Source organism: Bufo gargarizans, chromosome 8 (genome assembly GCF_014858855.1).
Source record: "Bufo gargarizans isolate SCDJY-AF-19 chromosome 8, ASM1485885v1, whole genome shotgun sequence".
NCBI lineage: Eukaryota > Metazoa > Chordata > Amphibia > Anura > Bufonidae > Bufo > Bufo gargarizans.
Genome location: NC_058087.1, coordinates 150855243 through 150868667, shown reverse-complemented (window position 1 = coordinate 150868667; position 13425 = coordinate 150855243). Strand labels below are relative to the sequence as shown.

General features: G+C 45.8%; 1 protein-coding gene across 2 annotated transcripts in view; it reads left to right on the top strand.

Moving 5' to 3' along the window:
* Positions 1-3517: 3517 nt before the first annotated feature.
* NAGA (alpha-N-acetylgalactosaminidase) overlaps positions 3518-13425 on the top strand; it is a 70059-nt gene continuing 60151 nt past the window's right edge. The window contains exons 1-2 of one of the 2 annotated variants that reach the window (XM_044304833.1): positions 3518-3601; positions 12954-13117. In XM_044304833.1, coding sequence (XP_044160768.1) covers positions 12963-13117 — 155 coding nt within the window. In that variant the 5' untranslated portion in view covers positions 3518-3601; positions 12954-12962. The other variant, XM_044304834.1, reaches the window with a different exon arrangement.

Genomic DNA, 13425 nt, shown 5'->3' with positions numbered 1-13425 from the left:
CAGGGAGATGTTCCGCTATTACCACAATACCCCTGGCGAGACAGAACTCCCAAAAATCCTTCGCCAGATAGGTCAGAACTGAAGAACGTGTTCCGCCCATACCGTTGACGTATCGGACCGCAGAGATGTTGTCAATCCGCAGTCTGATACAAGTTGTGACCGTGCCATTGGTGAAACTGCGTATCGCCAGTGACCCTGCCAAAAACTCCAGGCCATTGATATGGAGGTGAGCCTCTTCTGGGGACCAAGGACCTCCTGTGGACACCCCATTGCAGTGTGCCCCCCCAGCCGTGTAAAAGGGTTAAAAGGCTCGGGGAGGCTACTAAGTCTATTGTGAAACCCCTGACAATGTTCAACACCCACAGGTCTGAGGTGATTTCGGACCAGGCATGAAAAAAGAAATGGAGCCTTCCCCCGACACAACTTGTTGAAAAAGGTAAAGGAGGAACAGGGTAGGGACTTACTGACTGGTCGTCTAAAGGTGGGAGCCCCGCGAAAACCTCTGGAACGTCCTGAACGTCCTGGGGTGCCTCTTGAGGGAAAGAAGGAAGGCTGGTGTCTGGGATCCTGAAGTGAGGATCTGTAGGTGTAGGAGCCTCTCCCCGTGCCGCGGGGATGGAAGTTAGAACAGCCAGACAGGCGGCCCCTTGAGCTGCCAGCCCTACTGGGGAAACGGTTTTGAAAGACCTTTCTCATGGACGTCTGGGCTTTGTCCAGTGCTGTAAAGCCCCGACATATTTGCCCAATTCTTTTTATAAATGATTCCTCAAACAAAAGGCCTTGGGCATCTTTGCCCGCCTCAGATAAGGCCAGGTTGAACAGTTTGGGTTCCACTTTCATTAAAATGGCCTTGCGTCTTTCTATGGCCAGGGAGGTGTTCACATTCCCTGTAATGCAAATGGCCCTCTGGATCCACCCTCCTAATTCTATGGGATCCGCTGATTTACCTTCTGCTTTGGTGGACTCCGCCATATCAAATATTCTGGCAAGAGGGCCTGTAATGTCTAGGAGCTTGTCTAACCCTTTTTTGGGGTTGAAACCCGTTTTGGACAGAAACTGTACAATTTTTGGGTCCACTGTGGGTGTTTCAAACACCTTGTGAGGGATAAGTGGGCGTGGGCACTCTGCTCGTAACTTGTTACGCGACTCCTTGCTTAGAGGAGTGCGGATCTTAGATTCTAAATACCGAGCCATGTGAGTGGCCGGGAGCCATTCCGCAGAGCGGGGGTGATGAAGTTCGTCGGGGTTGAACAAGGGTTCCCCCAATGGGTCAATCAAAAGGTCTTCCTGCATTGTCTGTCCCTCCAGAGGAGTGGCCGCAGTTCTAGAGGCTATGGGGTTTGCTACCAAGCCTGGGGGGTCAACTGTAACGTCTGCCAGCTCCTCTTCTGAGTCATAATTAGACTCGTCCGGTGCCTCCTCTATAGATTCCCTTTCTGAATCAGACAGTGTGGCTCAGGCTGGGTCCTGGCCGTCTTCCAAGCGCAAGATTTTTCTGCCTGTCGCGGGCAGGCTCTTTTACGCGGGACAACCGCGTGATCATGCGATGGAATTTGACCATCAGTCATAGATGTTCTGGAGGCTGAGGGCATATTAATATCAATACCTAAACCCTGAGTAGACATGCCTGACTGAGAACACAGAACCTGGGAGATGGAATGTGTCAGGGCTGAGGACATAGAGCCCATAGCCGAAATGATAGCGTTAGAAATGGATTGATGCAGTGAGGCATTCTGCATGTCAGTTGGAGGGACATTTGTTCTGCTATCTAAAGTAGGGGAAACCTGAACAGTAGAGGGGTTATTCTGTCTAGGGGTAGTACTAGTGCTATGGACAGACATGATGAATTGTGGCAGGAGTAATTCACCCCAGACCACAAGAGCACAGTGCAGGGAAGGAACAAAAGAACCTGAAAGGCAAAGGAGAAGAGAAAAACTAATGAGGAACTATACCAAAAAATATAAGAGAGCAATAAGGAAGAAAATGAAAGGTGGACTCACCAAGGAGCACAACGGAGAATCGATCGGTACTCCTGAGGTAAATGTGACCGGAGTACGATCACAGAGGAAAATGGCGCCGAGATTTAGCGAGATCTCGGCTTATAACGATGGCCGCCGCAATACCGCGAATTCTCGCGATACCCCGGTCGGATCAAGAAGGAGACCTAAGATGGCGCCCGAAGAGCTCGGGCAGGGAAGAAGATGAAGCGCGGGACAGGCGGACCCTCACAGGAGAAAGCCGGACAATGGCCGGTAAGCTCAAAAGGTAACGGAAAGCGCGACAGGGGTGAAGGTGATAAGGTGATGGCACAAAACGCCGCACCCAAAACGGAAATCGCGAAAAAGCGCTCTGGAAATATAGGATAGGAATAATAGCCCGGCCAGAAGGGGGGCAAGGTAATTAGTTAATAAGAAAAACACCAGGGTAATTTTAACCTCGAGGTCGGAAAGAAATAGGTGAATGCATACGTCATACAGATACAATCTAAGAACAAGAGTACTTATCTGCCATGGTAGCAGCAAAGAAAGAGGAAGATCCCAGGGGTTGAGCCATGATATACTGGGATGGAGGGGAGGAGTTGGATGCTATGGTTTTCTCTTTATGATTGATTGTTCATTCTTTGCTGCTATGGTATCAGTAAAGAGGAGTTGATGCAATAGGAGCCTCCGTGTCTTGTTATAAAATCATACAGTTATGTTCTGCTGACAACCAATCAGATTCCAACTTTCATTTTTCAGAGCTCCTTTGGAAAATAAAAGGTGGAATCTGATTGGTTGTTCTGGGCAGCAAAGCTACTTTTCCTTTACACCAGTTTTGATAATTTTTTCCGAAGGGGTCACTTACTAATTCCAGTTTGCAGAGTTAAAAAAAAGTTGCAAGACCCCTTTTTGTGGCGTTTTAAACGCCTGTGTAACAATTTTTCTGACGCACAGGAGTGTTTATTACCCAGTCCTTGAGAGTTGTGGGGGCTGAGCCAGGGCCAGGACAGCGCTCCCTGCAAATTCACTAGCATAAAAAAAAAGTATTTGATAAATGCATCTGTTCTGTGTTTTTGACCCGCACCTGATAACTGATGGAAACACTGAAGTGTGAACTACCCTTAGTAAATCTGCCCCCCCAGGCCCCAACCCAGTCTTTACGGATCCATTCACACAACTGTATTCATGGGTCGGCATTCGTTTCAGTGGGGTCACAAAAGATGCGGACAGCACACTGTGTGCTGTCTGCATCCGTACTTCCATTTCGCAGCCCAGCAAAAAAATAAAAATAGAGCATGTCCTATTCGTTGTTTTGGATGCGGATCCATTCACTTTAATGGGGCTGCAAAAGATGGTATCTGTGTTTGTGGTATCTGTGTTTTGTGGATCCGCATTTTGCAGAATGCAAAACACATACTGTCCTGTGAATGAACTGTAAGAACTGCCTATCTAGACGTTATGACATGAGATGCACAGCAGATGGCGCTAATGATCCACCGTTTGATATCAGGCAGGACATGTGTGACTAGGAAGTGCCCGGCAGTCTTGTGATCAGTTCCTACTTCCTGCTAATTGTTTGTATCTCTTGGACTTGCAGGGGCAGCGCAGAGCACTGGACACAGGTAGGTCTTGTTGCCATACACCTGAGCACTGGACACAGGTAGGTCTTGGTGCCATACACCTGTATTAGGCTTTGCATTTATTATTCTACGCATTCTGTGATGTGTGGACTGAGAATGATTAGTTATGCATAACAGGCAGGTATTGTACCATTCAAAATGATGTCATGCTATGTGGTTATTATTCAGGACACAGCCCTTCCTTTTTATGTCAGTAAGGCTATGTTCACATTGACGCTTTTTATTTCCATTGGTTGCAGAACAACGGAAGTAATGAAAGCGTAAGCGTTGTTTCTGTCAGACTGATGGACGCCATTGACTATAACGAGATCCGGGTTGCTTTGCCCAGCAGTTCTAACAGACCCTCGGACGCCGTTGTGAACATGGCTTTATATGCTTATGTGGCTGAGCACGTATAATAGACTGCAGTGCACTGATTTGGGGGACTGTGGTTGCATTTATTTCACATCTGTATAGCTGGATATGTGTATGTATATTTGAATACTATACAGTATGCATAGAGTGATGAGCATTTGGAGAGCGAATCCAGATGATATGTGCTACATTAGCCATCTTAACTTCCATACAGATGCATCTGTGTTCTCACTTGTGAACATTGCAGATGCAAATCCGTAGGGTTGTACAGCAGCAGCGAAGATCTCATCCACGCGCTGCGGAGAGTGTCTGCACGTAACTTGGCCTGCCGTGCGGATTTTAAATCTGCAGGATGTCAACAGCTGGAGTGCCGAAGATTGCTGACCACTGATGTAGGAACATACCTTAACCACCTCCGGACCGCCTAACGCAGATTCACGTTCCGGAGGTGGCAGCCCTGCGCACAGTCACGCATATATGCGTCATCTCGCGAGACGCGAGATTTCCTGTGAACGTGCGCACACAGGAACGGAAGGTAAGCGAGTGGATCTCCAGCCTGCCAGCGGCGATCGTTCGCTGGCAGGCTGGAGATCTGATTTTTTTAACCCCTAACAGGTATATTAGACGCTGTTTTGATAACAGCGTCTAATATACCTGCTACCTGGTCCTCTGGTGGTCCCTTTTGTTAGGATCGACCACCAGAGGACTCAGGTAGCTCAGTACAGTCGCACCAAACACCACACTACACTACACCCCCCCCCCGTCACTTATTAACCCCTTATAAACCCCTGATCACCCATGATCACCCCATATAAACTCCCTGATCACCCCCCTGTCATTGATCACCCCCCTGTCAGGCTCCGTTCAGACGTCCGTATGATTTTTACGGATCCACGGATACATGGATCGGATCCGCAAAACACATGCGGACCTCTGAATGGAGCCTTACAGGGGGGTGATCAATGACAAGGGGGTGATCACGCATATAGACCTCCTGATCACTTCCCTGTCATTGATCACCCCTCTGTCATTGATCACCCCCCTGTAAGGCTCCATTCAGACATCCGTATGATTTTTACGGATACATGGATCGGATCCGCAAAACGCATACGGACGTCTGAATGGAGCCTTACAGGGGGGTGATCAATGACAAGTGGGTGATCACGCATATAGACTTCCTGATCACTTCCCTGTCATTGATCACCCCTCTGTCATTGATCACCCCCCTGTAAGCCTCCATTCAGACGTCCGCATGATTTTTACGGATCCACTGATACATGGATCGGATCCGCAAAACACATACGGACGTCTGAATGGCGCCTTACAGGGGGGTGATCAATGACAGGCGGGTGATCACCCATATAGATTCCCTGATCACCCCCTGCATTGATCACCCCTCTGTCATTGATCACCCCCCTGTAAGCCTCCATTCAGACGTCCGCATGATTTTTACGGATCCACTGATACATGGATCGGATCCGCAAAACACATGCGGACGTCTGAATGGAGCCTTACAGGGGGGTGATCAATGACAGGGGGTTGATCACCCCATATAGACTCCCTGATCACCCCCCTGTCATTGATCACCCCCCTGTAAGGCTCCATTCAGACGTCCGCATGTGTTTTGCGGATCCGATCCATGTATCCGTGGATCCGTAAAAAATCATACGGACGTCTTAATGGAGCCTTACAGGGGGGTGATCAGGGAGTCTATATGGGTGATCACCCCTCTGTCATTGATCACCCCCCCCTGTAAGGCTCCATTCAGACGTCCGCATGTGTTTTGCGGATCCGATCCATGGATCCGTAATAATCATACGGGCGTCTGAATGGAGCCTTACCAGGGGGGTGATCAGTGACAGGGGGGTGATCAGGGAGTCTATATGGGTGATCACCCCCCTGTCATTGATCACCCCCCTGTCATTGATCACTCCCCCTGTAAGGCTCCATTCAGACATTTTTTTGGCCCAAGTTAGCGGCAATTTTTTGTTTGTTTTTGTTTTTTCTTACAAAGTCTCATATTCCACTAACTTGTGTCAAAAAATAAAATCTCACATGAACTCACCATACCCCTCACGGAATCCAAATGCGTAAACATTTTTAGACATTTATATTCCAGACTTCTTCTCACGCTTTAGGGCCCCTAAAAAGCCAGGGCAGTATAAATACCCCACATGTGACCCCATTTCGGAAAGAAGACACCCCAAGGTATTCCGTGAGGGGCATATTGAGTCCATGAAAGATTGAAATTTTTGTCCTAAGTTAGCGGAAAGTGAGACTTTGTGAGAAAAAAACAAAAAAAATCAATTTCCGCTAACTTATGCAAAAAAAATAAAAAATTTCTATGAACTCGCCAGGCCCCTCATTGAATACCTTGGGGTGTCTTCTTTCCAAAGTGGGGTCACATGTGGGGTATTTATACTGCCCTGGCTTTTTAGGGGCCCGAAAGTGTGAGAAGAAGTCTGGGATCCAAATGTCTAAAAATGCCCTCCTAACCCTGGGTTCACACCTGAGCGTTTTACAGCGCGTTCAAACGCGCTGTAAAACGCTTAAGACATGAAAACCAATGCTTCCCTATGGGAAGGGTTCACACCTGGGCGTTTTACAGCGCGTATGAACGCGCTGTAAAACGCCCGACGCTCAAACAAGTACTTGAGCTTCTTTGGGGCGTTTTGACGCGCGTTTGTGGCCATAGGACACTGCAGTCAATGACACAAACGCGCGTCAAACGCGCGTTTACTATTACAAAAAACGCGCATAAAAACGCGCGACAAAAACGCGCGTAAAACGCGCGTTTGAGGAACGCTCAGGTGTGAATCCAGGGTAAAAGGAATTTGGGCACCTTTGCGCATCTAGGCTGCAAAAAAGTGTCACACATCTGGTATCGCCGTACTCAGGAGAAGTTGGGGAATGTGTTTTGGGGTGTCATTTTACATATACCCATGTTGGGTGAGAAAAATATCTTGGTCAAATGCCAACTTTGTATAAAAAAATGGGAAAAGTTGTCTTTTGCCAAGATATTTCTCTCACCCAGCATGGGTATATGTAAAATGACACCCCAAAACACATTCCCCAACTTCTCCTGAGTACGGCGATACCAGATGTGTGACACTTTTTTGCAGCCAAGGTGGGCAAAGGGGCACATATTCCAAAGTGCACCTTTCGGATTTCACAGGCTATTTTTTACAGATTTTGATTGCAAAGTACTTCTTACACATTTGGGCCCCTAAATTGCCAGGGCAGTATAACTACGCCACAAGTGACCCCATTTTGGAAAGAAGACACCCCAAGGTATTCCGTGAGGGGCATGGCGAGTTCCTAGAATTTTTTATTTTTTGTCACAAGTTAGCGGAAAATGATGATTTTTCTTTTTTTTTTTCTTTTTTCCTTACAAAGTCTCATATTACACTAACTTGCGACAAAAAATTCTAGGAACTCGCCATGCCCCTCACGGAATACCTTGGGGTGTCTTCTTTCCAAAATGGGGTCACTTGTGGCGTAGTTATACTGCCCTGGCAATTTAGGGGCCCAAATGTGTAAGAAGTACTTTGCAATCAAAATCTGTAAAAAATAGCCTGTGAAATCCGAAAGGTGCTCTTTGGAATATGTGCCCCTTTGCCCACCTTGGCTGCAAAAAAAGTGTCACACATCTGGTATCGCCGTACTCAGGAGAAGTTGGGGAATGTGTTTTGGGGTGTCATTTTACATATACCCATGCTGGGTGAGAAAAATATCTTGGTCAAATGCCAACTTTGTATAAAAAAATGGGAAAAGTTGTCTTTTGCCAAGATATTTCTCTCACCCAGCATGGGTATATGTAAAATGACACCCCAAAACACATTCCCCAACTTCTCCTGAGTACGGCGATACCAGATGTGTGACACTTTTTTGATGCCAAGGTGGGCAAAGGGGCACATATTCCAAAGAGCACCTTTCGGATTTCACCGGTCATTTTTTACACATTTTGATTGCAAAGTTCTTCTCACACATTAGGGCCCCTAAATTGCCAGGGCAGTATAACTACCCCACAAGTGACCCCATTTTGGAAAGAAGACACCGCAAGGTATTCTGTGAGGGGCATGGTGAGTTCCTAGAATTTTTTATTTTTTGTCGCAAGTTAGTGGAATATGGAACTTTATAAGAAAAAAAAAAAAAGAAAAAATCATCATCATTTTCCGCTAACTTGTGACAAAAAATAAAAAGTTCTATGAACTCACTATGCCCATCAGCGAATACCTTAGGGTGTCTACTTTCTGAAATGGGGTCATTTGTGGGGTTTTTCTACTGTTTGGGCATTGTAGATCCTCAGGAATCATGACAGGTGCTCAGAAAATCAGAGCCGTTTCAAAAAGCGGAAATTCACATTTTTGTACCATAGTGTGTAAACACTATAACTTTTACCCAAACCATTTTTTTTTTTTGCCCAAACATTTTTTTTTTATCAAAGACATGTAGAACAATAAATTTGGCGAAAAATTTATATATGGATGTCGTTTTTTTTGCAAAATTTTACAGCTGAAAGTGAAAAATGTCATTTTTTTGCAAAAAAATCGTTACATTTTGATTAATAACAAAAAAAGTAAAAATGTCAGCAGCAATAAAATACCACCAAATGAAAGCTCTATTAGTGAGAAGAAAAGGAGGTAAAATTCATTTGGGTGGTAAGTTGCATGACCGAGCGATAAACGGTGAAAGGAGTGTAGTGCAGAAGTGTAAAAAGTGCTCTGGTCATGAAGGGGGTTTCAGCTAGCGGGGCTGAAGTGGTTAAAGGGGGTAGCCCCGTTTAATGGACACTAAGGCTGGGTTCACACTTGAGCGTTGCGCAAACGCGCGTTTTTGACGCGCATTTTTATGCGCGTTTTTGTAATAGTAAACGCGCGTTTGACGCGCGTTTGTGTGATTCACTACAGTGTCCTATGGCCACAAACGCCCCAAAAGTCGCTCATGTACTTTTTGGAGCGTCGGGCGTTTTACAGCGCGATCGTACGCGCTGTAAAACGCCCAAGTGTGAACCATTCCCATAGGGAATCATTGGTTTCTCCTTGTTGAGCGTTTTACAGCGCGTAGGAACGCGCTGTAAAACGCTCAGGTGTGAACCCAGCCTAAAGAAGGAGTCCTTTCCATGAAAAGTGAGCTGCTGGAAAAGTCACTTCAGCTATTTAAATGGGCCTCATGTAATACTACATTTCTCCTGTAGTGGGCACCAGCAGCTCCCCTCCGTCATCATTGAGGGTTTGATTAAAGGGATTATCCAGTAATTAAAGGGGTTGTTACTATTTTACGATCAGCTGTATGAGGAGACGGCGTGCGCACGTGCTGTCTCCCTTCTTTCTTCCTGTTCACCGATGCTTTGTTATAGACAGCAGCGGTGAACGAGAAGGGAGACGGCACATGCGCACAGTGCGAGCCATCTCCTCATACAGCTGATCGGCGGGGGTGCCGGGTGTTGGACACCTGCGGATCTGATATTGATGACCTATCCTGAAGGTAGATCATCATTAGTGAAAGCCTGGACAACCCCTTTAATATTGATGGCCTATCCTCTGGTCCTCCCAGGACCCCCACCAGTCAGTTGTTAGAAGAGAATGCAGCAGCCTCTTCCTAGGCCATGTGATGTCCCCGTACATCGGTTACGTGGACAAATTGCAGCTTAGTCCCATTGAAGTGAATGGGGTTGAGCTGCAATACCAAGCACAGTCTCTGTACAATGTAGGGCGCTGTGCTTGGAGAGCTGCCGGGAGCCCATTGCATTCACCAGAGCTCAGGGAAGTGCACTGGTTCCCAGTAACAGCTGATTGGTGGGGGTACCGGGACTTGGAGCCCGCCGAACTGATGAGAATGACCGATCCTGAGGATAGGTCATCATTATTCATTACTGGATAACCCCTTTATAATGTACTGCATGTACTTTTTCAATGTTCTAGGGAAAGAATTTGGGAATGTTTGTGCTTCTTTTTAGAAAGTGAGTTGGATTATCCCATCCATCTTTTATCTCCTATGAACCAAATTTTTTCATGCTGTTAATTTTGTATTAGTTGCTAATTTATGGTCGGTGCTTGTTTGTCCTTGTTGTTATTATTAGAGAATCTTGAGTAATTTTGAAACATTGCTTCTATTACTGTAGTAACCTATGATGCTGTGTGCTCCCGTGTACACGATATATGCCGCTCCGGGACATATGGCCCGCTCACGGACCGTATTTCTCGGAAGGCATATGGTCGTGTGCATGAGCCCTAAGGATGAGCGAACTTTGTATTTTCAAGTTCGGTGTACAAGGTTCGGGATATCTAAGAACTCCGTTATGGATTCCGCTACCACGGACTATAATTTATAGTCCGTTGCAGTAGAATCCATAACGGAATTCTTAGATAACCCGAACCTTGTACGCAGAACTTGAAAACAGAAGTTCGCTCATCCCTACACGCAATTATTTTAGAGCTGTGGTTTGTCTGTAAACTCACAGCCAAGTTACAGGCGCGTTGCAGTCGTGACATCATTCATGATCATTAGATCCAATGTTGTGTGAATTCAATGTCCTGTGACACTTTACCTTGTAGCCCCAGCCTTAAAAGTGTTGACCATGAATAACATTTATTGACAATCCCCTGGATAGGTGATAAATATGTGATGGCTGGTGGTCCCTACCTATCATGAGTATAAGGGTACGGCTACACGACGATATTTATCTGCAACATTTGACATACTGCGATGCAAAAGTCACACAAAACTCCAACTTGGATAGATTTTTGTGCAACTCTCGCATCGCATTCGCTGCATGTCGCAATGTTATGTGACACCATTGACTATCATTATAGAAAAATTTGCGCAACATTACTGCAGCAAATGTCATTGTGTAGCCTTAGCCTAAGGTTCTCGGAGTCCCCTGTGGGAAAGGAGGGGTAGTACACATGCATGACCAGCGCTACATTCGCTGTCTATGACACTGTCGAGTATAGAAAGTTGCTGTCTCTATCAGTCTCACATACAGTATACGGAGGTAGAGTAAAAGCACCATGCACTGCAATGGCCAGCCATATACAGCTCAATACAAGACTCTGCCATAATACAGCTGTTTGCGCAAAGCCTTAAAGGTGTTGTCCTGGTTCAGAGCTGAACCCGGACATATCCCCATCTTCACCCCTCCGGCCCCCCGATATGAGCATCGGAGCATTTCATGCTCCAATGCAGGGCCATTTTTTTATATTTTTTTTTTTTTATATTGGCACACTGCTAGGCGGAGGCTTCTGCCTAACAGTGTTCCCTGCTCTGATTGGCAGGCTTTAGTGCTGCCCTAGCCGTTTTACAGGCAGGAAGCCTCTGCTTAGCAGTCCCGATGGAGAGCCCAGTATGTCACCGAATCTCAAAAAATGCCTTTGTCTTGCGCGATTCAGCGCAGGGCAAGGGAGGGCATCAAAGCATGAAATGCTCTGATGCTCATATCAGGGGGGCCGGAGGGGCAGAAGATGGAGATATGTCCGCGTTCAGCTCTGAACCCAGACAACTTCTTTAAACAAGCGCTGGAGGAAGCCTTGTCTACAGTATTAGTCCAGATCACTATTCTTTATTTTCCTACTGCCCCCCGTTCATCCAGTCAGCGCTCAGAGGTGCATTGAAATGCATTGTCAGGACTGCTGTGCATGTGCGCGAGTCCTCTCCATTATGTTAGAACAGCGCAGCAGTCCTTACTGTGTATTTCAGAGAAGCTTTGAGAGCTGGGGGTAGTAGGAAAATACTGTAGATAATAGTCCAAAATCGGGGGGTGACAGATTCCCTTTAACAAGCGGATATTAAAAGTGCATCAGCAATTTGTTAATTTTTCTTTTTGTACAAAAAGTAAGAGCAACTGAAAAATAAGCGAAAGCAGCACAAATCCAAGCTATGGAGATGCTAAATTTAATTTAACTACATCGCTATTATGCAAAAGGTAAAGCAGATTTCCACGTGCCACACCTTGTGCACAGCCGGACAGAGCTCAGTCAACATCCGACAAGTCAGGAACATGTGATCATTCATCTCGTGACTGTTTTAGCAGCTGTATTAGTAAATGGCGATGTCGCCACTAATCACCTAATTCTCCATGAAAAACCTGTAAATCAGGCTTTTCTACAAACAGCCATAGCGCTAAATTTTACTAAGCCTGGAGGATATTTGATATAGCGAAAAGCCTATTGTTCTAAACAGATTGAAGTGCTGAAAATTGCTATGCAATATTTGTCGCGATTGACTTGCATTGATTGCAGATATCTCCATGTTTGGCAGAAAAAACAACACTGCTGGAAATAGTCAGCTCTCAGTTATTATTAGAGCTCCCTGGAGAGAGGCCGTGCTGCAGCAGTTTTTGTCCAGCCGAATCACAACATATTTGCCAGGTGGTGGCGAGATCTCTGCTGGACCCCATTATAGTCAATGAGTCCAGTGGGCATTGCGGTAACATGTAGCAATGCCGGATCCAGAGAGACGTATTTGTGAGTTATCCCCTCACTTCTGACACAGCTGGGGATCAGAAGGGAGGTTATAACTCACAACTACAGTCGCTTTATCCCCTCACTTCTGACACAGCTGGCGATCAGAAGGGAGGTTATAACTCACAACTACAGTCGCTAGAAAGATTCTGTTCGCTACAGTTTATATTGTGTACCTTTCTAACAGGTCAGAGAATAAAATTTTTAGTGGGAGTGGTACTTTAGGAGAACGTCGATGTAAAGGAAGCCTAAAATGATTATTCCTTGTTAAATTTCAACCAATGACCATTTGTTTTGGTTGAAATAATCCATTTTGATCAACTTGCCAACCTTAGTCATGAAGGGTCTGTTGGTCAATCTTGCAGAGCACTGTGTAGTAAATGGAAGCCACCATGCAGATGTGAATAGAGCCTAAAGACTCACATCAAGAATTCTGGACAGCTAAAGTAGTTTTGATCTTGTAGACAATATGATATAAAATACATCATGACTTTATAATCATTTTCTCACTTTTAAAGGTAGGCAAAATGCACCTGGTGTCTGTGGGCATAGTCCTTGCCCTGTCAACTATCTGCTCGTCCTTGGACAATGGATTGGTCAGGACACCTCCCATGGGCTGGATGACTTGGGAGCGCTACAGATGCAACATTGATTGTAAAACTGACCCAGAAAATTGTATAGGGTAAGTCTTATTGTGAAGAGCATGTGATTTATATTTTTGCTTTATTGCAGCTACTGTATTATCAGAGGGAACCTGCCAGCAAGTACCTGACTGCAGATCTAGATCACATCATAGCGAAGGGTATATCCAGGACAATCACAATCTAAGGGTACTTTCACACTAGCGTTTTTGTTTTCCGGTATTGAGTTTCGTCACAGGGGCTCAATACCGGAAAGAAAACTGATCAGTTTTTTATCCTAATGCATTCTGAATAGAGAGCAATCCGTTCAGGATGCATCAGTTCAGTCCGTCTTAAGTTTTTTGTCCGG